The sequence below is a fragment of the Branchiostoma floridae genome, chromosome 2 (assembly GCF_000003815.2).
Source record: "Branchiostoma floridae strain S238N-H82 chromosome 2, Bfl_VNyyK, whole genome shotgun sequence".
Taxonomy (NCBI): domain Eukaryota; kingdom Metazoa; phylum Chordata; class Leptocardii; order Amphioxiformes; family Branchiostomatidae; genus Branchiostoma; species Branchiostoma floridae.
Window position 1 is genome coordinate 29962182 of NC_049980.1, and position 26193 is coordinate 29988374.

General features: G+C 43.4%; 3 protein-coding genes across 9 annotated transcripts in view; 1 reads left to right on the top strand and 2 right to left on the bottom strand.

Annotated features, from left to right (window-relative positions):
• Positions 1-26193, bottom strand: part of LOC118409729 (3-oxoacyl-[acyl-carrier-protein] reductase FabG-like) — an 876245-nt gene that overhangs the window by 331324 nt on the left and 518728 nt on the right. The window lies entirely within an intron of this gene.
• On the top strand, positions 923-11743 carry LOC118409740 (protein trunk-like). The gene is made up of 2 exons (XM_035811023.1): positions 923-1423; positions 8588-11743. Exons 1-2 carry the CDS (start codon positions 1361-1363, stop codon positions 9191-9193), a joined length of 669 nt encoding a protein of 222 aa, XP_035666916.1. The 5' UTR covers positions 923-1360; the 3' UTR covers positions 9194-11743.
• The window catches only part of LOC118409704 (sphingolipid 10-desaturase-like), a 28466-nt gene continuing 17656 nt past the window's right edge, over positions 15384-26193 (bottom strand). For 5 of the 7 annotated variants that reach the window (XM_035810952.1, XM_035810953.1, XM_035810951.1 and 2 more), the window contains exons 2-6: positions 20656-21416; positions 20211-20369; positions 19613-19744; positions 18588-18704; positions 15384-16927 (exon numbers count right to left, since the gene is read on the bottom strand). In XM_035810952.1, the coding sequence (XP_035666845.1) occupies positions 16793-16927; positions 18588-18704; positions 19613-19744; positions 20211-20369; positions 20656-21399 (1287 nt within the window). In that variant the 5' untranslated portion in view covers positions 21400-21416 and the 3' untranslated portion in view covers positions 15384-16792. Of the gene's footprint in view, positions 16928-18587; positions 18705-19612; positions 19745-20210; positions 20370-20655; positions 21417-22761; positions 22910-22973; positions 23148-26193 lie in introns of those variants that run through there. The other 2 variants (XM_035810954.1, XM_035810950.1) reach the window with 2 other exon arrangements.

The window sequence follows — 26193 nt, forward strand, 5'->3', positions numbered from 1 at the left end:
CTTACGTAAACCACAAAAGATGTAAAAGCCACGGTCAAGTCAAACAAAAGTGATAAGGACAGTCTCGGGGATCAACGCTGTTAGCTCGATTCCCATGGACGACAAAGAACAAAATGGCAAAAGGCAAGCCAAAGATTCTGGTAAGCTGATGAAGTTATCCAAGACTGGCCCTATGACAGCAAGGCTTTGCCAGGATGTTTTATCAGTTTATATTCAATGACGTTCACTTTAAAGAAGAATTGGTATACTCTTTCACACTGTTTCGTCAACTGTTAATTACTTTTTTGACAAAGACACAAGATTAGATATTAGAACTATTGATGCCGCATATACAGGACGTCCACCAGAAAAAATACAGTTTTCAAACTAGACTGAACAACACAAAGAACAGCAATATTACGCTTAGCTGTTTCAGCAAAAAAAAGTAATAACTTCATTTAAGGGACGCGTGTTTGGGCCACGTGTTTTTCCGCCTTCAAAATATAACATGGAGACCAGATAATGTTACCAAAACAAACAGCCGAGATAAGATCCTGATTAGCTTTTCGGCAGATCGTTTTCGTGAAAGACAAACGAAAGTTCACCTTGGAGCCACAGGTGGTTGAGAAACGGGGTCAATTGAATTGCCTACGAATGATTTGTTCTCTCCGTAGCGCACAGCTACACTTTTTTAGAGAAAACTCCTACTCTCTCCTCCCACGGCAAACGTCTGTGAGTTTGTCGTCAAATTTGCTGGAAGAAAGATTGACTTGGAAAAAGGCGTAGGAGGCGACAAGTAGCTGGCGAGTCCATACACGTACCGTGGGGAGATAGGGCAGGGCAGCATCAACTTAAAGGGGCCAAACTAATCAATAGATAACTGATATGCTTTCCTAAGGAGACGACGTATCCTTCTGGCTGGGTTTGAAGACGGCAAGACGCGAAGCTAGTCGATGGTCTTGTCCGTAACTTCTAGTCGTAGTTGGCTCATGGTACGTCCCCAACCAGAGGTTCTGAATTGCCAGTGATCCCGCCTACTTTTCCTTGCAAAGATGAGGTGTGATTTCCATATGTATGGGCACCGCTGACGACACATCTGCCGGGAAAAAAGAGACGTCATCTTGTAATTAGTTGTCGGTGATGCTCAGCGTGCTCGCTCCGGTCGGCCTCCTGTCAGGCACCTCGCCGCCACACCGAGATCGATTGGACAACATTAGGCAAGACCACGATCACACCACTTTTATATACCCCCTCAAAGGTCGGTCTTTCTCAGTTCTTTGGTAGACGTCAGCTATCAGACACCAGACAGAGGTATATAGAGTGGGGACGAGCGACTACGACGTCCATTTAATCGTCTTGCAGGCTGAACGGAAGAAGAGTCATGAAGATGCTGAACTTTCTCTGCAATGACATGCGGCCAAGGAAGATCCTGGCAGTTCTATTGGTAGGCAAAAGGCTTTTCTCTCATTTGTTTTGCTATCTTTTTTTCTGCTGAGATCTCACGTATTTGGTAGGCATAACTTTTTGACGCTCAATAGTTCTGCTCAGATTGTAATGTTCAGACTGGACATGAAATACTTCTAGTCCTTTAATCCATTACGTGTGTCGTATACGGTTACGTGTGGGGCCTTTTGTACTGAAGATGTAACGTTATATGTAGTTATGGTGAAAGAACTGGGATACCATGTTTAACACACTTTCAATCAGCATTTCGTGTGACTTGTAGTTGCCTTTCCGTTGTTGTTTATTTTATAGAATACGATTGTACCCAAAGCGCTGGTTGCTCAGTTGGACAAATTTTTGTTACCTGTACATGTGTTGTTGTTGTTGTTGTTGTTGCAATTTGAAGGTAGGATTCGGTCAATTGGAAAGAAATTCGTGATGGAATGTTGAACAAATTCAACATCAGATTTTGGTTACGCAATGGTTGCGTTCAATTGTATAAACTTATACAAGCTTGCGTTCACTTGCCTACACTTCGAGCAGGTGATAATTTAGACGAAGTAGATTCCGATGCTATGGGATAGACTAGAGGCGTAGAGAGGTCAGTACAAAGCAACTTGAATGAATGTACCGTTCCCAGAAAACAAATGTCTGCTGGATCTATTAACAAATATTCTTCGCACACCGTTTTTCTCACGCATTCGTCCCGGCATTGGTTCGCGCTCTGTACGTTTTTGTCACTTCTAGATTTCCTACTTAGAGGCGCATCTAGCTGGCTTTGAAAATTAACGACAGTTTTCCCAGTATGAAAACAACACAAGGTTTCAACAAGATATTTCCACACACAGAAGGACCATAGTATGTACACAATGTACTTTGATATTAAGTGAAACTTATTATGTGTATGTAGGTGTTTATGTAGTAAACGTAATGGGAAAACACTGTGAAGAAAACAACAACAACAAAAAACACAAGGTTACACAGTTTAAATAACGGCCATTACTTCAGCACCAAGGACAAACCTGAGTGGCTTACATGCGCGTGGTGGCGTCTCCACGATATCTTACAAATAGAAGTGTCACCGCCAGATATACAGTAAATTTTTCACAAAGAAATGGAAAGATCGAAAACACGCGGTTCCCCCCAAGCCGCCACTTGAACGTTTTCCCTCCAAGAACGCGACCTGGTTGATAAGGAAGTTAACATACATTCGCATAATTCCACCAGGTGCCATTATACCGCCACCTCAAAAAACGTCGTTATAGAGGCCTTCTCAAGATTGTCTTCAAGACGTAAATATCTGAATTGTATCACATTTAGGATATTCAACATTTGGTGTTCAAGACAATCTTGGGAAGACCTCTATCTCTCACCTCTGTACTAACGTTTTTATGAGGTGGCGGTATAATGGCACCTGGTGGAATTATGCGAATGTATGTTAAACTCACCACGTTCACCACAGTTTGAATGTTATTTGGACGTAAACAGGTCTTCCTTTTTACACCCGGGAGAGTGGTTATGGCTTCAGCTCCAAAGTTTTGTGTGGACAAGGGTTTGAGTTTGTTGTTGTATTGGATCGGGGTGATATTTGCTATGTGGTGAGGTGTTGGGATCCGCGAAAGTGCCCATCATTGTTGGCTTCCTAACGGCTACACTTAGTATTTTCAAAGGAACTGGGTTGTATGTTGCCTGCTCTGGGCATGGTGTGGTGCTATTGTAAATCATGTCCCTTTTTTGATACTCTACTTTGCCGCCGACGCATCATAATCGACGTGGAAGTTTCTACGCAAGGACGTCACGGAACAGTCATGAGAGAATGCAAAAAAACAATATGCTGGTGCTATGATACAATGTTGAATAAAAAAATTGTCTCTTTGGGCTGAATATTTCCATTGTTAGTACAAATAGTTCCCAAAGGCCTGTGCGGTTTCTAAATCTAGGCCAGCTAGCAAAATCGATCCTTGGATACCAGAGGGGTCTACTCATGGAGCACAAAATGTAAATCACGATCAGAAGGCAGAATCAAGATTCATTTTTTTTCGTTTGTTAAAGGTTGCCCGTTGTATTCGGGAATTAGACAAAAACATGGGCTAATCAAATTTGACAGGCAAAAATGCTAATGTGGGTAAATGTAGTCCAATGGCCTTTTTTGACGCCGTATGGATAGAGGGCTGTTTTCCAATGTGTCTAGGTAACGGTACTCCAATGAGCCCATCTTTCTCCTTCCACCACCTGTTCCCTCGATCCCTATCCGAAGTCAGGCCCTCATTTTTTGCTGGTGCGTAGCACCAGCTGTGAGACAGGAGAAGCGGGTCTTTGGATGCATGGATGGATGGATGGATGCATGGATCGGTCACTTTAACCAAATAGCCATCATCATCATCATCGGTCGACGTGATCAAATGTACATTTCGCACATGTCTACACACGACGGGGTTATACCGCCCCTTACGGGGTGACATACCCTTTCGTAGGCTAATTACAAGACGGGGATGCGCCAGGTCTCCCGTCCGGGTGAATGATGTAATTCACCATGTGGCTGATACGAGACAGAGGTTCGCCAGGCCTCCATCCGGGTGATTTTGAAGTGAATCACCAACTCCCGACAGAAGGATTTGCACCAACACACACCGCACCATCGCACGTGTGGGGGTTCTTTAACGTGCATGGGGTATGGCTCTCCCCATACACGGGACCTCCATTTAACGTCCTATCCGAGGGACGACTCATTTTTCACTTGAGTAAAGTGAGGAAAGTCGTGTAAAGTGCCTTTCCCAAGGGCACAAGACCGGCAACACGGTAGGCGGATTCGAACCGGCGACCTCTCGATCACGGGCCGAATACAATACCACTGTGCTACGCGGCCCCACAATAAAATAAAACCAAATAGCCATTCTATACGTGCTATTGCGTAATCGAGCCAGCATGGCCGAGCGGTGTACAGCACGGTACCTATCTTCCGTAGATCGTAGGTTCGATCCCCACTTGCTAATTTTTTTTTCTTTGTTAGACAAATCTCATGTAGTGTTTTTTTTTAATAGAAGAAAGACCAATTCAGTAATTCGATGTTTAAAAACTCTTTTTTCGTGTGATTTTGTTTAACATCCAGGCTTTTTCCAAAATACGCACCAGCCAGCTTTTTTTAGAAGCTTTCTTGTTTACGCCTGGAACAAGCACACAACGTTTAGCCAGGAATGCCAGAAATCGATCATGTGACCTCTCGATCTCGTGTCTGCAGTCCTAGCTACCTGGGCATTCGACGCCTCAGGAATATGCACTAGTACTATGGACTATTCATAAAGCATACAAATTGTGTCTACCTTGCAAAGATGTGCTCTTTGTTTGAAGAGCAATTCTTTATCGGCAAAGTCGCCGAGATTTTTGATCGTCCGGCAAAAAATACGTAACGCTTGTCATAAAACCTATGACTTTTGCCCTCTTTGAAGGCCCTAATGGTAGATACGGAACGATACAAAGTTTTGGCATGTGATTTCCTTTCATGATAAGTTGAATCTACCTTATCACATTGCCCAGTGATATCTACATAGTACAAATACGACGTTGTTGTTACATACGAACGTGTCATAATCTCTCTGGGGTTTGATTACGCGGCACAGCAGGCAACTGGTTGTATAGTACACTGAACGACCTAACTTTTGAACATATAACTGCAAATCTGTTTTCATTTTAGTGACATAAATGCCCCATACATATAACACTGGTCGTCTTTTTGGCCATAGGTAAACAATTGAAATGAATATAACGAAACTTTGTGTTGAAGAAGATGACGAAGCTATATTTTAAAGATATTCCAAAAAGCAGTTACTCAGGCAACTGGATATGATTTTGGAAAGTCCAGTTGCTTGAGTAGCTGCTGTTGGGCATATCTTATTACCTGGATGTCTAACCTCCATCGACGTATATGTTTAAAGAAGATGGTATAGACGAAAACATAAAGAACAATTTAGTCCTTAAGATTTTTTTCTTCAAATTTTATTGACGAAATCAACAGGGAGATGCAATTTTGACTCTTTAGCTGACCGGGCCCACCTGGCTAAAATTGAGACGATGATTAAAAACATGTTCTTACATGGAGAGCAATTTCTGAAAATCTAGTTTGATTGCTGTCACAGGTGTTGCCATGGGGTTTCCTATCAAGATTTACCAGATGACAGAAGTGGATTTTTATTACGGCCCCATGATCCCTTACTAAGGCACGCAGGTACTTTTTACACGTTTTTGAACTGTCTAACAAAACATCGTAGTCTACGTCTCTGGACTACAGCTTTTTCTGAGTGTAAAGAGTGTACTGCAGCCTCCGAGGATGAATCACACTTTTGCAGTAGACTTTGCTTCATTTCTCTTTACACTATTTACACTATAGTAAAGAAGCAGACTAGTCTATGGTGACAGTTTAAAAGTCAAATGTGAATATCAAAGAAGTATTGCTCATAATCCTAATGTGCATGAGTGTGAAAGCAAACAATACATAAAAGACATCGGCCACAAGTTCAGAATGTTTCCTCCTAATCTTTGCGAATCTAATGGCTGAAGTATGAGGACACATTATAAACAGGTAGTATTCTTGTATTTTCTTCCGTGAGCTATACATATTTTTATATATATAATAGTGGTTGTTTAGGAGGGTCAGAAGATATCTTTATGTCCAGAAAAAAACACTTGAACTCAATTGCTACGTCTGCCAACATATCGGTGTCCATATATGACGTCACGTGAAAAAGCTCTAAAGATGTCAGTGTGTGCAATAAGTTTTGCCAACTTGCTGCCAGAAAGTTTTGTTACGTCCGCCAACATATCGGTGTCCATATATGACGTCACGTAAAAACGCTCTAAAGGTGTCAGTGTGTGCAATCAGTTTTGCCAACTGGCTGTAGGAGAGTTTTGTTACGTCTTACTTGACTTTAGATCCCATACACTTTGAGTAATGATATAGCCTTGCATCACATATTTCTAATCATCGAAATCTGTAAAAGTAAGTATTGATTCTCCACTCACCACAATGGGAGAGTCACCCCGTCCTTTTGTTTGTTCAAGATATATCATAATCATGTGCTTCTCGTGAGTTAGTACCTGTATATGTAATCTACCAACCAACGTGTCTTTCCCAAACTTAGCATTTGGGGTCGAAAGGTGGTGAAAATGACGCCACTTCTTACAATAAAGGGGGCAGAAGGCCAGCCTAAAGATTGCGTCAGGCAACCAAAGAATTCAATCTTTCCCTCAGAGAGACCTCTAGCTATAACCCGGAAACAAGGATTGATGGATGTGCATGTCTGATGGCGGGTTAGGTCCCCTGCTGCACCTCTACAGGAGGGTATGCATGGGGATTCCTGGTAATCCTGAAAATGTATTAAGGAGGACCGACCGTCAAGGCTTAACGATGAATTATGAAGGCTCATTAGAGCTCAACGGTAGATTGACTTGGTCTTAGGAAAGCTTTTAGGAACGAGTTCTTTGGGTTGTCCCTTTACAATCATTGCATCTATCAGGCAAAACAACCAGTATTATGCAAAAAAAGACACAATCAGGCCCTACATTGTAACTTTAAGGCATTGTGGAGTTCGAAGAATTTGTCAATAAATAACAGCGAAGAATTCAGGACAGCAAATTAAAGCTACCAATTGCGCTGAAGCAATGATGTACCGACAACGCTTAACGTTGAATTGGAACTATCACTTAACGAGCTACAGGCATACAGACCCTCCTACATGTACGGCGCACCGATCCAGAAGCGTTTCAACCTCAGGCCCTTGAGCAAGATCCAAAACTTTGCGTCATTGCAGACCAAATCGATCGACCCCGCTGACACCAATTTCTCTCCCCGCGCTCGCGGCTCCCGGAGTGACAAACGATCGAGGTCCGAAGCCATTTTTCTCATCATTTATTTCATCGAGTTGAGGTCAGTTTCTGAACATTGCGTCATCATACAGCGCCCATTCAGCAGTCAGGTAACACGCACAGACGGGGGCGTATCTCCTCAGTGATAGAATCATCTTGTCTTACCTTAAAGCTTCAAGAGGGGAGAGGAAGTCAATACGTCTCTGTACTGCAGTATACATTGCATTTATAGCAACTTTCGCAATGTATTGCCTGCGTTCAGCTACCAGGCTTTCTCAAATACTGAGTGCTGAAGCAGAGAAGACAGTTTGTGTCATTTTTCAAGTCTATGGTACGAATCGGCCGGGTATCGAGCTCACGACCTAATGGCAGCAGGGCGAACACTCACCAATTACTTACCGGGGTAGGAATCTTGAAATTAGAATTATTACGCAGAACTTAAGTCTCTGCTGGCCCACTTTCTCACGTGTGAGCTGTGCGGACATCAAGTTGATGAATGATTGTTTTTCCTTCTGGACACTCAAGGACCAGAGTGGGAAAAAGCACTAATAAAGAGGGATATACTAATTGGCAATGTGGGGAATACACGGATACAGCTTTCTTTATCGATTCTACGCCCACATATCTGACCTGTATGGAAGAAAGTACATTCACAGGGTATTCTAGCCGTCCCTGACATTTGTCTTCACTTCGTGGTACTCCACGTCATGTAGTATGTTTGCAACGTGATTGTACGATGTTTAATGGTCCTTCTGATCATTCTGCTCCCATCTAGACAAAAACTAACTATCTACCCAACAAACGAACCAACAGACCAGCTGGCAACAACATTGAAGACTTGAAATCTGCTCAAAACATTACCTTACCTAAACTTGTTCACTCAGAATGACCAAGCACATTGAAAAGCGCAACACTGTGAAAGGCATGGTAGCCTTTGTTGTCCTTGTCGCGTAGTCTTTCTTTATTCTTTTAGTGCCCACGATCATTTTGTTGATCACTATTGTACAGTCTTTATCTAACGTCCTATCCGAGGGACGTTCCTAGCCGATGCTAGGTACCCATTTTCACCTGAGTAAAGCGGGGAAAATTGTGAAAAGTGCCTTTCCCAACGGCACAAGGATCGGTGCCACGGCAGGGTTCGAATTCAGGACCTCTTGGGCCTGAGACCAACGCGCTGCCGATTACGCCACGGCCATTAGTCTATTCTCACCGTATAAGTAAGGATGTTTGTGAATGCAAGCAATGGTGCAAGGAGGTTGGTGAATGCAATATAACGGTTTCATTTTCTACGTTTATGTTTGTTCAGGGTTTGGTACTGCTGGTGGTGGTTCTGAACTGCCAGGCGGCCGGCGGTGCCTCGACCAGGCGGCAGTGTCGCCCCATCTCCCAGGCAGAGCTCATCAGCAGGCTGGGTACGGCCTTCAACCGCAGGTACATGGCCACGTCGTTGCCACAGGCCCAGAGAATGAGCAGCGTCCCCAGCAGGTACGACATGCCCGACACGTACGACGCGCCGACCAGAATGGATACCCTCCCCGGCTCCCCGAACCGCAACCGCACCATGCTCTCCAGTGTGGTCACCGGCCGCAGACGAAGACCGAGCGTGGGAACGATCGGCAAGGTCCGCCGGCACACGGAGAACGAGCCCTTCGCTGACACGCACCCTTTGCCGTGGGCCTGCAAGGAGCGATCGGTATGGCACGATCTCGGGCCCAACCACTTTCCGAGATACCTGCGGTCCGTAGAGTGCGAAGAACACAGTTGCTGGTACGGACACTACACCTGCAAGCCGCGCTCCTTCGTCGTCAAGATCCTGGAACAGAAGAGAGTGACCGGAGACTGCGCTTTCGAGGACCAGTGGCACATGAAGGAGCACCTGCTCACGTTCTGCTGCGAGTGTGCACGACCATGACTCTTACGGAAAACAAAATAACATACCGAGCTTATTGCTAAGCGTTAGAGTTTGTGAGTTTGGGATGGGTCAGCATTTTCTCAGTAGTTTCTTGCCAAATCTGTGTGATGTAGATGAAAAAAAGAAGAAATGCATTGTTGTTTACATTGATTGCTGTGATCATTCCCGATCTAATGGTAAAAAAGGTCTCAGTACACATTTTGTAGTCTCATTCAATCATTTGGCTTCCCCGGGTGGAACCAGGCTGTGATATTCTTCACAAAACTATGAATGTTCTAACTTAACTCTATCCTACAGAAAAACAATGATAGTTTTATTCAACGGAATAGAAGATGACAAACTCAGCTTCCATCAGCCTCCATCAGGACTATTTTGACCACTTTCCTGACGCGCAATGATATTCGGAATGTGTGACGTCATGAGCGAGCCAAAGTTCCCTGATGTCGATACCTGCCGCCGAACTGTAGCTAGCTACAAATATTACTCTTTCACTTGTGACTGTGTGAACTAGACTATAGCAGTCGTCCGTCAGCGTATCCAATGAGGTTACAGCTTGGTACTAAGTGATTTATCAGAAATCTAAGTCTAAGTGAGATGATGTCCATCATGGTCCATCAACCGACGTTGATCCGGGACGGGGGTAGCTACAGGCATCTACTTTGGGCGACCTTTGACACACTACTGAGATCAAACGTCCCTAGATCAGTGCGCGTCAGGAAACAGGTTGATTTTTCGAGGAAGGACGATTGCCAGCGTTCTTTTGCTTTGGATAAAAGTAAAAAGTGATGTATGTATCGTATGAGGTTTCATTCCAATTATGGTAGTGGTTATACGGAAAGCAAAATTTACTAACCTGAAAAACTAGCAAACTTTGGCAACAACTTCAGTGCACGTCTACTTATTAGATCACGATACTATAACATGTATACAGCAGGTTCACCGAAAGACCTCCAAAAATACCGTGGATTGTTTTGCTCACTTGATAGGACCTTGCATTGGAGCCTATAGTCCTGTAACAGATGTTGATATAACGAAAAGCTAAACTTTGTTTTAACACTTAACGGGGTGTAGGAAATAAAAGACTCATGAAATGTTCATGCACATGTATCGGCGTCTATGTGTAAGAAACCCAACTTGTCGACAGGTGCGTATTTGTGGTGCCATTGTAACTTAGAGCATAGCTGCTGGAGAGCACAATTGGTAAGCTTCTGTAGCCAGAATGGGAGCATTTTGCTGTGATACTATTTTTGTAAGTCCGTGTGGAGTGATGGCTTAAAGTGACTAATGTATACATAATCAGAATATATATATATGTAAGGTTAGTACCATGCAGACTACGTACTTTTTGCTGTACCTGAAAATATTCAGCTTTATGATGATATCCTATAAGAGGAATGTGTGCCAAAGACAAAGCGTTTCGTCCCAGATAAGTCCTGATCGTAGACCGATAGTTCAGGGTAGTTGCTTTACAAGCGGAGAGTATGGCCTGAGATGATGGTGATGGAATCCACATATCATGATCATGTGCTTTGTCTTAGTTGATGGATTGGGATTATGCGCTGTCACGGGCTTGTGGAGTATGCGTGCGTGTATGTGTATGTATCTCTTATGGCGGCCTTGTACCCGCCAGGACACATAATGTGTGTGTCAAAGTCGGACACTGCCAATGACAAATCGGAGATGTACATGCCTGTGTACGACCAGACATGTCTAACGAAATGTGATAGAATCTTGCTCGATGGCTACAAATGCCGTCTGTTACTTTCGTGACTTTCTGGCTGACATTGATAGGATAATATTGATCATCACAGTCCTTGTCGTCCTGACAGACTCTCTGTTCACCCCCGATGGGCCCATCTGTGAGCAACAGGACCAGATAAACTTCTTCAGGGCAATATTGATAAGGACATGTCAATATAAATGCTTTCAATATTTCAAAGGTAATCTAAGCTAGACATCTTGCCTAAATGTGAACAATGTCTTTAAATATACATGTATTTGCATTTGTGTTAAGAATTATCGAGATATAGACCTCCCGACTGTCAATCAAAATAAGCAATTCGGCCAATAGGATAGCGGTATCTGGTCACGTGTCAACCACGTGTCCTGCCGTCGTGGGCAGGGCTACTTGTACGGAACATTATGCTAACATGTTCAAATTTTGTTGTGTAATGGTGTATTCTATAATCAAGACAAACTGAAAACCGTGTTACTTTAATTTACACATGTGAAAAGATTGCATATCTTGCCATTGCACATTGGAACCGTTATGAATGTACTTATGTCTGTATTGCCTTATTAATTCGTTTGCAAAATGCATTTCTGTTGAATGTAGACTTGTAATATGCTTCTGGTTATCCAGGCAAATCGAACCTCGTCGCAATAGGTGGATAGCTCAGTTACAGTGGATCAAAGTTTTCTCTGAGATAAAGATATACTTTCTGGTTATACCTGGAAATATTCAGTTGCCTGATGCTATCAAAAGAAAAGAAAAAGTATTTTGAGTGTCAAAGAAAAAATGCGTCGTCAAAGAATGCCAAAGCACTGCCAGCACAATTCGAACTTTGAATAAAAGTTGAACATTATCCAACTGCACTGAGCTGGTTCTTTCTGTCGCCACACCACGTTTGGTGGAGATAAACGCAAACAAGCGATAGATATCAAAGATGAAATAAAGATTTTAAACATGTGATGAAAATAGAAGGAATTTCATACGTCTGGTTCAGGTCAAACGGGATTTTTTTTCTTACTAAATGGTAACAAGACTCGAAGACCACTTCATGATTACGGGTTACATGAATAGGACTTGAACAGCATCTCTTCTATATACCTCAGAAACATCATGATTGAAACCAGTTCAACTGCTCGCTAAGAGTCAGGGCTAATAGGGCCTTCACACTGAAACCGAATCAGTAGGAATCGAGCAGAACCAGCCGGAATGAATTATTTGCAAAATTCGTGCCACATTCGGGGCCATTTGAGTGGGAATTCCAAATAGGCCTTAAACCCCCTTCACACGAGAAGGAATGAGCCAGAATGCCGTCAGAATGAAAATTATTTTCTATTCCTGTGCATTCGCAGTGTATTCTAGACATTCCGACTACATTCCAGATATTCTTTCGGCCACATTCGGGCAGGATTCGAGATGGCTTGCCGTTTCGATTCTCCATCGAATGAGATAAGAATGTTTCGAATAATGTTGGAATGCCGCAGAATGGGGTCAGACTGCAGTGCCAGTAGGAATAGTTAGAATCCGCTTAGAATCCACTATGAATGCCATTCGATATTTCTCCACTTCGAATGCACCTCGACATGTCAAAAACTTTCGGGCTAGCCAAAAGAACGGGCACAAATAGTTGGAATGGAGTTGGAACAAACTTCGAATTGCCAGGAATTGCCAGGAATAGAAAAGAATATTCATTCCGACGGCATTCCGGCTCATTCGTGCCCTCGTGTGAAGGGGGCTTAACTGAACTCAATAGAAGAAGCAGGTGTTACGACGAACTACAAAGGCTGTTGGTGAAATTCCGTACCCAGTTTAGACTGAATTTTTATGCTCAAATTGTGCAATCACTTTTTCTGAAATTTTTCACTATACAGAATGTTTATGCCTCGCTAGAAAAAAAGTGATTTCACAACGTGAGCATAAAAACCATGTTAGGGGGTGGAGCAAAGACCCCTCTACCACAAAATTAGGTCTAACCTTTTCCGTAAAATGGGAGACAACATCAGAGACTGGACATCTCTAAACCTACAGGAAAGACTGGCTGTTGCAGAAGACAGAAGGGCCTGGAGACAACTCTCAATTTCATTGCTACCTTGTCCCCCCCAACGACCTGGAGGTCAAGGGACTAGGTAGGAAGGTAAAATTGATGCTACGAAATCATTTTTCAGGACTTGGCTCCTGTACTGTAAGCTAAGGAAGCCACTAGGCAGGACCCATTTCCGTGATCAGAGGCACGATCACACGCCTCCGCCCACTGCTGCCCCGGCTCACGGGGTGTCGGCCGAGGTCGCCACCAACTCGCCGATTAACGAGTTCGATAACTTTTGACAACCATGTCTTATACACCAGGCCTTAATGCCGCACCGCGGCAGTGTATCGACGTTTCTATCATCACGAGATGTTGTCAGAGGATCTTTCAAAAATATTTCAAAGAATGAGTCTTGCCAATCTGCAGTGTGTGGGGGAGGAGTGTCCTCAATGCGGGTCGAGGGTCCTCATGCACAACACGTATCCTTGAACTTCATCTGTGCAAGTTGGTAGAATTCATTTTGTAACAGGACTCGACTGGGACTTAAGGGGATTGAATGTCTCGGTCCGGAGTCTTTTTTTCCGACTTGGTGCCGATCTGATCATGACTGACTTGTTTGAAATTTTCGTCGATTGGACACGTTATCTTGGACAAAACAATTACGAAAAGCTATTTTCACACGAAAACCAATATTTAAGTCGGAGGACGTTCATGACGTCCCCCGTCTGTACATAGTAAAAACTTTTCTGAAAGAGGAGTAAAATATGCCACACATATGACAGGGCCATACAGCGTATATGAATCTAATTTTAGAATACAAACAACTTCAGTCGGTCGTATAAATGTTGAAGTCACTTCAGAAGTCACCAGTTAGTTTATTATTTATCTATAAAAATTCGGTCTATGGATGCAACATACTTTTTTATCTGATCATAATGATCTAATAAACTATTCAGTTATTCATGAGGGTCTGCATGGGGGGGTCTTGGTAACGCTTAACGGTGAATTCAGGAGGCCCGGTAACGCTTAACGGTAAATTCAGGAGGCCCGGTAACGCTTAACGGTAAATTCAGAATGAGTTACAAAGCATAACAGTAACATTGACGTGCATTCCTATTCATACAACGCTAGAGTAGTTATATCAATGGGTGAAATACATTGTGAGAAGCAAACGGTGCCCAGAACTCGGAGGAATGACAGGGACAATGTCCATGACATCTGTAAATTGCCGTAGGCAGATCTAGAGTTCCCGGCCCGCCACAGAGACGGCGGCAGCAAATTTCTTACGGGGGGATTGAACTATGTTCCCCCGGAAAAATTCTAAAATCAAGACCCTCTTAAATGCTATTTCCTGCATTTTCGGCAAATTTTGCCGACCGACTAAGCTAGGTTGATTTTGACATTTTCATCAAATTACACATGATTATACTCGTAGCTTTGGCCTACACCCCCAGAGCCCCGACGTATTTTTACCATTTCGAGCACGGAAAGGCACGAGACGTTGCAATATAAGTCCGGGAAAATTTGGACCGTCTGAAACACCATTTACTGTATTTTGAAGGACAGATTTTGCCGTAAGAGGAAGCTAATAAATGACATTTTATTAGAGAGAAAAGTTGTTTTTTTAACGCCCCTAACGTATTTTCGCCATGTCGTCGTGAGCGACAAAGGTGCAAGCCGTCGCAATGGAGGTCCGGAGAAACCTCATTTTCTGCATTCTAGGAGAACTTTTTGCCCGAACCTAAGCTATGTTGGACACTGAAATCTGTATGAGTGATATAGTTTTGAGGTCGACGCTTCCGCAACAAATTTTACCATGTTCATAGCCGAAGGCCGGGAGGCTCGGAGAAATTTTGAAATCTGGACCCTTCGAAACGCCATTTCCTGCATCTTCAGGGCTTCTATCTGGCATTTGACTTCGTGTGTATAGTATAACGGGTTACGAAGAATTTCTTGGTAACGCTTAACGGTGAATTCGGGATAAAAAAATAACGATTAACGTTGAATTAAAACGACCAATAACGCTTCACGAAGAATATACCGATAACGATTAACGTTGAATTAGAGCGGGTCGGTAACGATTAACGGTGAATTAAAATGGCTCGTAACGCTTAACGGAAAAAGGCATGCAGACCCTCATTCATACTGCCAGCCCATACTTACAGACGAGACACGCTATAAGATTTCTACATTTGATTCACTACTCAAGACGTCACGTGTTCTATCGGCATCACGTGACGTAAAAGAAGTGATAAACTTCTCCTTTTAGACAACTATCTCTAATAATTTTTTGTCATTTTTTTTACGCTTTCTGATGGATTTACCTTTGTATAAATAACTCTAAGAAATTTATAAATTGAGAAAATAAAACTTAAGCATCGTACTCCCAAACATAAAATAACAGCATACACAAATATATTACAAAGTACTCAGAATAAGAATAGAAACAGAATATATAGATTTATTTTGTCACTTTTGATCAATATTAAACCAACCGCAACAAACATGTACAACTCAGTTGGTGACATAATAATAATCAGTTTGCTATAGATCAATTCACGTTTTCGGTATAACGTTACCCTTTTCACCTCTGATTCACATGTACACACCACGAAGATATCATTAAGTAATCTCAATAAGCATGACAGAATTTGAAGAGTAAAATACAGCACCTTGCAGTGTTTACATACAAGTTAATAAAACGTGCAACACAACAGCAACAGCAACACAATGCACAACGTAACGTTAATACTATAGTTGCTCACTCGTTATGTACATTTTCTAACACGATGTACATCAGCCGAGCATTCGAACGTATACTACCATAAAGCAAGGAGGTTTTAATCTCCTTGCATAAAGTTACACAATCAAAGAAACATGAAGTAAACAAAGAAAAGATACAGCTACATAGTTTATACATTGACCTGGCAAAAAAACTGTCATTTTTGGCGACGCCTAGGTGGCGCATCTTATTGTGCATCAGACTCATTTTTATGAAACTGTAAATCACACGAACTGTGGTCCTTTAACGTCGCACTGGAAGGAAACACCAACGTTTAACGGTAAAACGCACCTATATGTCTTTGCAGTAGAGAGTCAGGCAGTTTATGTGAACAATGAATCATTTCCTACTTGAGCCGATTCTAATATATCTCATGAAAAATTACTATGTGGTATTAAAGCTGGTGACCAGTCTCTTCCAAAGCTACGGGATGGAGTCCTCGGCACTGTAAGCTTCTATCTCCATCGGGCCAACTAAGCACTGTCTGCCAAAGTCCTCAGAGGACTGAGGCAAAATTTTCTTGAGGGTATGTTGGTCGTTGTGCCGTTGTGCACTGGAGTAGCGTAACAATGTGGCCCAGCATCACAAGAACTACTTGAATATTTCCTGAATCCTGTGATAATTAAAGATATTTTCGTCTTGCTTTTTCCTGATATGAATGACAATTGGTTTTCAATCTTGGGTTGCTTTGACAACAAACAGATAATCTAGTTTCTTCCTCACGCAACAAATTGGTGCCATAATATACAATAGAATGTACTGCAACTGCAGGTATTCGCCTGAAATCTCAGATACTTTAAATTTCACACATTTTAGGAATAGACCACGAAGGACGTGTTTGGTGTGTGAAAATGTAGGTAGAAAACCATGCATTGCAATGTGTTTGTGAAAGTTTAAAAAAATTGCACAATTTGGTTTACCCAACGATGTACAAAAATGAACTGTTTGGGCTAAACACATTCTACAAACATTTTTCACTTCTTCCCAACACGATCCTTCCTGGTTTATTCTGAAGTAGCTCGAAGGCACGGACGGCATGGAAACCCGTTTCATGTGTTTGCTTCATCTTGGGTCCAGCTTGAAGAGTTTCTGTGCTTGGTGCAGTCCCACTAGAGTCCGCCAGATGGCGTTGAAGAACCCGGTCGTGTCGTATGGCACGTCGTGTTTTCGGCACAGCTCTTGAATCATGGAGCCAACCTGATATCGGGTAAGAAAGCAAAAAAATTACTAGGCCGCATGGCTTTCTAAATAATTACATGGCTAACAAGCATACTGAGTGACCCAAATGAAACATTCACCGGATGTTCACGAGATCAATCGCAGGAATCCAAAATTCATTTAAGATCTGCTATAGGCAATCATACTGTCACGGACTCAGAAAACTTTGTACATTGATAATCTCACAACGACAGATAGTTTGGTTGATCATCTTTAAGCTACATTGACATCAAATCAAGTCAAATATTCTAACTGGAATTTGATTATGATGAAAGCTCTTATGTTGTTGTGTATACTTATAGTTTTCCACTGTTGATTTTAAAAATGGGCTGAATCATGACGGCGTCAGGTGTCAAATTCTACCAGATCCTTTGACCGTTTCTGACGTCATACATCCAGAAGATCATTGCGCGTCAGGAAACTGCGTCAAATAATTGAGAAACATCGATGGATAAGGTCAAATATTTGGTGAGTCCTTTCCTTGTGCTTGATATAAAAATTAAACATCGAAAAAAATTGAAGCATTTTTAAGAAATTCTTTTGCTTTCTACTATTTTGTGTCGCCGGCATATGAATGTTGGAGACCTCGCCATCAGTGTCTGCATGGTTCAATCAGTTCCCAATACAGCCTGAACTATGGGGAAAATTCTCTTTGGAAGCATATTGGAGAATTAAATTTGCCACCTTCCCGATATTGCAGGATAATGAAATTTTCAGGACATACTGAGACTATCACGTACTGACCTATATCCGAAGACCGTGGATTGATGAATTCCACAGCTGTGATAATTCCAAAACGTAACTTTGATGATGAACTCCACAGTCGTGGAATTCATCATCAAAGTGATGAACTCCGCAGTAGTGGGATTCATCCAATGCTGTGGAGTTCATCATTAAAGTGATGCATATCACAGCTATCAATCCACGGTCTTCGGATATACCTGCACGTACTATAAGAAAAAGGGGGCATATGCGTGTAAAAGTCAAAATATTCAGCCTTACAAAATATATAGCTAGTTATTACTAAATTTGAGTATGGGCCTCCCTATCAATGAGTCAGATGTTAGCCTTGGGTCCCAATGCCCAACCCGGGGCCCGGCTGGGTAGCTTTCGGAAACGAAAAATATGATATAAAAGGCAACGAAAAACACAACGTAAAGCAAATAGTCATGAGCATAATCTGTGTATATTCCTTGATAAACACTTTCATTTTTCGTTTGCGTCAACATCCCGATTGGAAATGTGAACGGTTCAACGGTTAGCCTTCCCCTAGAATTCCCATATGGCCTACATTGTGCGCCTTTTAAATGATTAATCTTTTCTAAGGACTTCTATTTTCAGAGTGTGGATTCACAAACTTGATATATGGTTTTAGCTAATTGAATGTCAACAAAAAGTTTAGCGTCTATGTAATGTTCTTAATGATATATGGATTTATCATTTCGAATGACAAAATGCTAGAGTCAGATCTAATTGTTTTAATCTATAACTAGAAAATTGTAAGGTTTTTAATCATATTGATAATAAGAACTACTGACTGTCATGACATCATTTTATTGTAATGAAATCTGCAATTCAGCCTACGGGATGCGAGAGATTCTCTGTTGTACAATAAACTAGTCATCATCATCAGCCTTACCTGGCGCATGTTGTGTCTGGGCACGCGCGGGAAGCAGTGATGCTCGATGTGGAAGTTGAGACCGCCGTGGAACCAGTCCATCCACCAGGGGTTGGTGATGTTGATGTTCTGCATCACCTGGGGCAAGGGGATCACAAAACGTCATCTCTCACTAATATTTATGTGTCTATCTTCACGGAAGGAATACATCTTGTTTATACTCCATCTCTCCTTCTTCTCAAAACAATGACCTGGACCAGACGACTGTCACCATACTTGCTGATAAAGCAGTAGACATCCTGTGATGTTTGATTGCATATTGCAGCACTAGTGGCAGGACAAAGCCGGAGGGGCGGGTCATCAAATATATGACTAGGTTTGCGTAAGAATAAGCTGAGCAGTGGTTTGCCACTCTTGCAACTGTTACCTTTCCAGTTTGTTTGCTTTTGTTTGACATATACGTTACTTCTGGAGACTTTGTTAAAGTTACATTCGGGTCAGCAGGTTTCGACAAATGGGAATTACGTAATAGCAGTTCGTACCAGCTTGATCTCTCAGTTTACTTATTACGTCACGCAGGGACTTTGTCATATCGGGATTACGTCACTCCGAACTTTGTACATCGTACTTCGAACGTTACGTATACCGGTCCGATCCCCTTGTACGATGTTAAATGGTGGAAAGTGGATTACGTCATTCGGATGCAACCTGTAACCTGAAATATAGTAAGCAGGACCGACCGAGCAGGCGACCGAACGACTGACCGACCGACCAGCGGAAGGACCGATCGATCGGCCAGTTAAAAGTCCGACCGACCGAACAACCAGCCGAAAGACCATCCGAAAGACCGACTGACCTGCCGAACTGACCGATCGGCCAGCCCAACGATCGATCTACTATGTCCTAGTCTGTGTAACACAAACTCTGCTGTCCGGGGCTATAACTGGCCCCAGGAGGCCGGCGGATGTTGGACTGGCTGCTATAAGCGAGATTTAATCAGGCTAACTATATCCTATAAGCGACCAAATGTTTGGATGTGAGCTAACCTGGTATCTGTAGAACTCCATCTCGTGTAGCTCCTCCTTCTGGTACATGTCCTTGGAGTAATGACTGATGAGCAGCTGTATGTGCAACACGCCTTCTCCCAGCATGGCCACACCGTAAAACAAACACCGCTCCTGGAGAACAACACACGCGCTGTCAGTTTACTCGATATTCCACCACACACATTATAACGCTACAATTTCCACGTATAACACTTTGTACAATCTAAAAGTTGCACATAGTACCGTTTCGCCAAATAGAAGAGTCCTACAGTTTATGCCGACATAGGATTATTCCAAGGTAGGCAGATATATGGAAGAATCAATGCATGGATGGATGGATGGATGGATAAAAATTTAGGAGATAGATAGATAGATAAATGGCTTGATAGATACATGTAGATAGGTAGACAGGTGGATAGGTAGATAGATGACGGAGAGCTTATTTTGATTTATCAACATCGAATACGAAGGACGACACTGTAACATACACGTTCCAGTAATTCATATTTTCTGGCCTTAAAGAAAAGTTGATTTGACTTTTTTTTAATATTCCAAAACATCAGAATGATTTTTATTGTCGACATGTGTCTGTGCGTACCTCCCAGTTAGGAAGCATGGACATGAGGAGGGCCGTGGCGATCCAGTGCACACAGAAGGCTGCCCAGGTACCCAGGTCCTTCTCTCGCTTCATACTGTCGATGATGATGCCAAAGCGGCCGGCGATCATGCAAACCGGTATGAAGATGATGTGCTGTATCTGTGTGAAAATTTTGTGAAAAAAAAAACATTACTTCGTTATCTTTATCCCAAGACCTGCAAATAGTAGAACATTTGAACGTGAGTCAGACGACCACAAAATAAAGTTACAATTCAAGGTGAGCTTTTAGACTAGAGTAGACACATTCTATATTGTTCCACGCTGTTTGTTTGTACCCTTGAATGTTACCCACAATTAGTCCTCGGGGAGGAATTTACAATAAACTAGCAACTATAAAGAGCGAACAACTTTTAAAAGTTGATACTGGAAAGACTTGAAGTATTACCTTGATAAGGAACGCCTGGAGGTGCGTCTGAAAGAGCGGGAATAACTTAGTGTTCTGTGCCCAGATGGGCTCCCACATTTGCGGATCCACGAAGTCGTCCTCGTACGAGACGCTGTTGAGGAGCATGTGGTGCACCCAGTGTTCGTCCCGCCACCAGTTCGAGCTCATGCCGAAGCTGAGCGGCGCAACCACGAGTCCCGCCAGGTAGGTCAGCCGCTGGTCGTCGAACGCCTGGTGATGGAGTATGTCGTGCATGAGCATCCCGTTCTGCTGCCAGAAGAACGCCAGGAACACGCCCGCCAGCCCGTGCGCCCAGGACGACTCGAACCCCACCACCAGAGCGATGATGACGAAGAGCAGCACCAAGCACACCGCGTACTTCTTCGCGTACCACCTCAGGTCCGGTTTGAAATATCCTTCCTTCTGCAGCCTGTTGTAGAGTTCCCGCATGTCGCGGTTGAAGGGGTCTTCCGTCACGCTGTTGGTGTAGGTACCGACGGCTTTTAGATACTTGATGAGGTGCTCCCCTCCCCTGGGGTGGACGCTTCGGAACACATCCGTGGCGTCTTTGTTGATGAAATAGTTGATAATGTCTCCGCCAGGGTGGCGGTGCGCGAAATTGGTGACGTCATACCACTTGCCCTCGACCCCCACGAGTTTGCGGTTGGTGGCCAGTCCGTTTGGAGACGGCTGGGGGAAACGCCTTTCTGCGCCCTTCGATATATACTGCTCCACGATACCCATGGTCCGTTCCACGTCAGCTGTGAAAAAAAGAAAGAGAGAGAAAAAGAGTGTCAGATTATCGTTGCCTTGGATGTGACTTTAAAGTACGATATTGTTAAATAAGCAAAAGACCAATCAGAGAAGGCTCAGCTCTTTCGTTCGGCATTTCATTGGATACCTAGCATGTCTACATCATCGGATTGTTGTTGCATCAGGAATGAATCTATAGATTAATCTTGTTTTGAGTTCTGTTGTGTGGGCTAATTAAAGAAGAACTCGCTTTTTGTACCGTCTTCCTTGTAACGCAATTACCCACACCCTCACTATGTATACTGTAAGTTAATATGTATCTCTTTAGTTTACAAATAATGAAGGTTAAACCATCTCTACGGGAAAAAAATAATGACGTAAGTAGGGTTAGGTTTAGATTTTCATAAAGTGTCAGGTAAAAAAACAAACTTAAGAGCGACACAGTCATGGCCAATTTTGCTTGTACTAAATTTAGTTGTAGTGTGGCTCGTTTGCTCTATAGCATGCTTTTTGTTTACGTCGGTGTCACTCAGGACAAATTGTTCGTTAATGTTTAAATGCCGACCTCAAGGAGGTCAGGCACAACGTTGCCGATAGATTTGACTGATGGCAACCAAAAACTCATTTTGCACTCGGCGACTTTTCAAACAATACGTTTGTTGTCTGTAAGTCAAGTCTGGGTACAATCTATATATAGCGTACATTCAACTGTCTGTAGGTAAGTTCACAGTCGCGGTTGCCAGTTAACGGAAATCTGTCGTTCGTAACGTTAACGTGCCGAAATGAACGTTGCACCGTCTGAGTTTGTTCAATACTCAAACAGAACAAGTCATTAGAGTGTCGTGCAAATACCCCGCACCTGGCCAGACGGTGACGTAAGTCAAAGTTTGGCGGGAAAATCGTGACCGTTTCCTGAAAGACGATCTGTTTCTACGAGACAAAAAGGGGGAGGTGGATATTCGAAGGGCGGGTGCGGTGTATGTCGGGGAGGGGGTGCGGACAACAAGGAAAAAGGGGAGGTGGATATTCGTGTGTGTGTGTGTGTGGGGGGGGGTGTATGTCGGGGAGGGGGATGCAAGGCTGCCCCCGGGGTATTTGGACGTATCGGCCCTGACCTTAACTTAAAGGTCACGACTTTCTTTCTTAAGTTAAGATCCGCTTGGAGATTCTGTACACAGTTTGTAGGTATCACCAAGGCGGTGGCGTCATGGTGTTATTTATCAAACGTCATACACGCACGATACAAACGAGCACCACTAAGCCACCGCCCACAAAGTATCGTTGTGTTGTAGGTCCAGATAGACGATGTGTGGATGGGAGTATCGCAGAATGGGGAGAATTGTTTGGTAATACCTGGCGATAGTGCAGCCGGGGATTCCGTGAAAGGAAATGTCCACGTTTTCAAGCCAGAAATTCTGGAATGTAGGAGAGACAACTCGGTCATGAGCCATAGAACAACGCCGCCGTACAAAGTGGTTTTGACGGCAAACAAATAAATGCCCGGTAATGGCTATTCGTGAACCAGAGTCAAATAAAAAACGAGAAAAGTCACGAGGTAAGCTCACCGCTATTAAACTGCTTGGTGGACAATGGTTGATCCGATCACTTAAATAGGGCAATAGGCCACAGGGTGTGGTCCCTGACGATCGATGGGAGGATGGCAGCTCCGGCGACCGTCGGTCAGTTCACGACTCGTGCAGTCTTCAGCAGTAGAATAAAGCACAACAAAAACGTGCAGTACAGGTCCACAGACGATAAAGGATGAGAGAAACGCAAGATAATTGAGACGGGGACGCCGGTAACCAGCTGCCGGCCGCGGTAACAAATCGTCTCTTTTAGACCGAGAGAGACACAAGCCTCTGTTGTTGCTTGTGCGACAGACAGAGGGCAAGTCGGTGACTGAGAGAATATTCCATGAAGATGGACACATGGAGTCCTGCTAGATCTCTCTCCGGCCAATCAGAGATGGCTAAGTAATAGTCACCCCATGGGCGTGTCGAGTTTTTAACACAGTCCCGCCCACTAAGGGGATTTCTAGTCTCCCCGAGGGCGAAGTAGGGCGAAGCCCGAGGTTAGACCAGAAAGCTACCAGATGCTTTCATTGCAAAGGGACAGGGGTTGGCTTCGGCCATATGATTAATGACTTTGTGGCACCAGAGCATTCCAGTGATATTTTTGGTAAAATTCAGAGGAATGGACGTAAAACCATATCCGCCCAAGACATTGTACTGCCTTGTGTCTGGTCTAGTGCACCATATACAACCTCAACAGACACGACATGAACTTTCTCTAGCGCAGCGACATTCGGTTCGCAGACCTCAGAAAAGCGTTTAATAGATGGCAAGCAAGATGAAGGAGCTTGCAGCCGTCAGGTCTCATCAATGGTCAGTGTGCCGGCCTGTCGCTTGCGGGTTGGGGTTACTGGGTTGAGGTTACAGGTTGGGGTTACCACCAAATGACAGGCAGACCGGGCCCACTGACCACTGATGATGCAGACCGCCTGTTGGAAAGCAAAACAGTCTGCCTGTCAACATCACAGGGGGTGTCATATGGGGTGTACTTCTACAGTTGCAAGGTGTTTGAACTCAGGGCCATGGATAGGCCATGGACGGTGCGGACACAAACGGACACTATATGCATTTCACGGGAAGGGTATCAGTGCTTTTGTACGGATGTGGTGAATCCTGGGTACTATCACCCGACATGGAGAATAAGATAAACTCATTTGCCACATCCTGTTGCAAAATCATGTTGAACATTAGGCGCCTTCAAGTTGTAAGCAACAGCCAGATATACAGTGACAAACACCCAGCATGTCATCTGCAAAGTCATGCAGCGTCAATTGCGCTTTATTGGACACGTCATAATGCCTGTATAGGAGCCACTCCAGACGTATGCCCTCTTTTCCCCAACCCACGGCAAACGACGCCCAATCTGACCTACATACAGAAGCTGCTGGGGGATGCAGAAAGCGACCTTAGCATTGCCGCTATTGCTGCACTGGCCGCGGACAGGCAAAGGTGTACAGAAATTGTGATCGACTGCACAGCAGTTATGATGATGATGATCCAAAAATGTTCAGCAAAAGCAGGTGGATGTGAAGAAGATAAAACAGTATGCCGACCCCACCAATCTGTTTGAGCAATACATCCGGGCATGGCCAGAGAAGACTGAGCGATTCTACAGGCGACCCAAGAATTCCCCGAAATCGTCTTTCGGAAAGGGTGTCGAGTTAGAGGAGGCGCCTCGACCACGTTAATCAGCCTCATTACTAAACACATTGGGTACCTGCTGGCTGCAAATATACCAGATAATCTGATTTAATTCAATTTAATTTAATGTGCACAAAGGCTGGCATTTTTCTTCAAGGCCAAAGGATATCCGATGACAGTGGAAAGGTAGCAGTCAGGAGCAAGGCGGGTGGTGAGTATGAAATCAAGCGACAGCCCCGAAGGCTTCGGAAGTTTGACTTCAACAATGGCTACATGTACACCAACACAGTGTACAAGAACTCCGAACACAACAGCTACAGCAAAAACGTCAGGCAAATTGCCACTCCCACAGACTACATCTTGGCCAAGATTGTCCACCATACATCCTAACTGCATGAAACTTTGAAAGTAATCATGGACTTGTAAGTAACTATATCTCTATGTTCCGTTTGTCGCATTCGTTTGTGGTTTGGCGTGTCACGTCTGTATCAAGTTGGGCGAGGTTATTTTTCGCGGTGGCTGTTGTTATAATCGATGTAATAATTTCAGAAATCACAGCTATATTTCTGGTATTGTGGAACAGGCAATGTGGCTTCTGCGTTCGGTAATCAGCTTATCTCCAAGCAGACGGGGTGGGTTATGAGTAGTAGTTATGTAATGCAGTGTAATGTTATGTAATGCAAGAACAGCTGTCGCGGTAGAGGAATCTCCAGCATGCGTGTTGTCAGCTGTTCTATGGTTATCAGTATTTCGTTGGCGTAGTATGTATATATATATATCAAATAGTTGTAACTGATGCGGCGAAATTGTGTAATTTAACAGCTGTTCGTCGTATTATGTGTGATGTAACCACTGAGCATATGATGAATGTTTTGTTTGCTTAACCTTGGCTTAGGGAAAAGCTCAGCTTGAAATATAGGTCAAGTCATTTACCTAAGTTTTAAATATAGATACAGTAAGCCTATCTATTCACATGGAGTTTATGACTTTTGTATGTAGTGTTTTTAATGAATACAATCGTTGTGTTTCTTGAATCAGACTGTGACAGAATCTTTGCTTCTTAGTCCTTCATTTCGTCGGCTATTAAACTTTAAAGACAGGTTCTAAGCAATCAATCAAGTGGAGGGGGTCGTTGGGGGTCTTGCCTGTTTTTCTCATTACCCAGATGCAGGTCACAGGTTGTGTGCTAAGGATTGTGTCTGGACAGTGGTTGTGACATGTTTGTCGTAAATAACATCTGGAATCACTGATAAATCGCTAGAAATTCCCCACGTTGAAAAAATGAGAAAATTCGTCTTTTGTTCAATAGTGTATTGGTCACTTTCTTATAGCATCTAACAACACAAAACGGTATGTTGTAAACCATTGTTTTGGACGGCACTTTTGGACAGGACTATTTCTTGCAATTGTTTGCACTACGGGGAGATGTTGTATTAAACCGTGACTCTTCAAATACAGGTGGTCAATATTTCTACAAGTCCTGTTCTCTTTTTCCTTGTCGTGTTGGTGACGTGTCAGTTTGTGTTGTGTCCTTCTTGGTTTCGAGATTGATCAGCCGCCCCGAGGTGTTTAC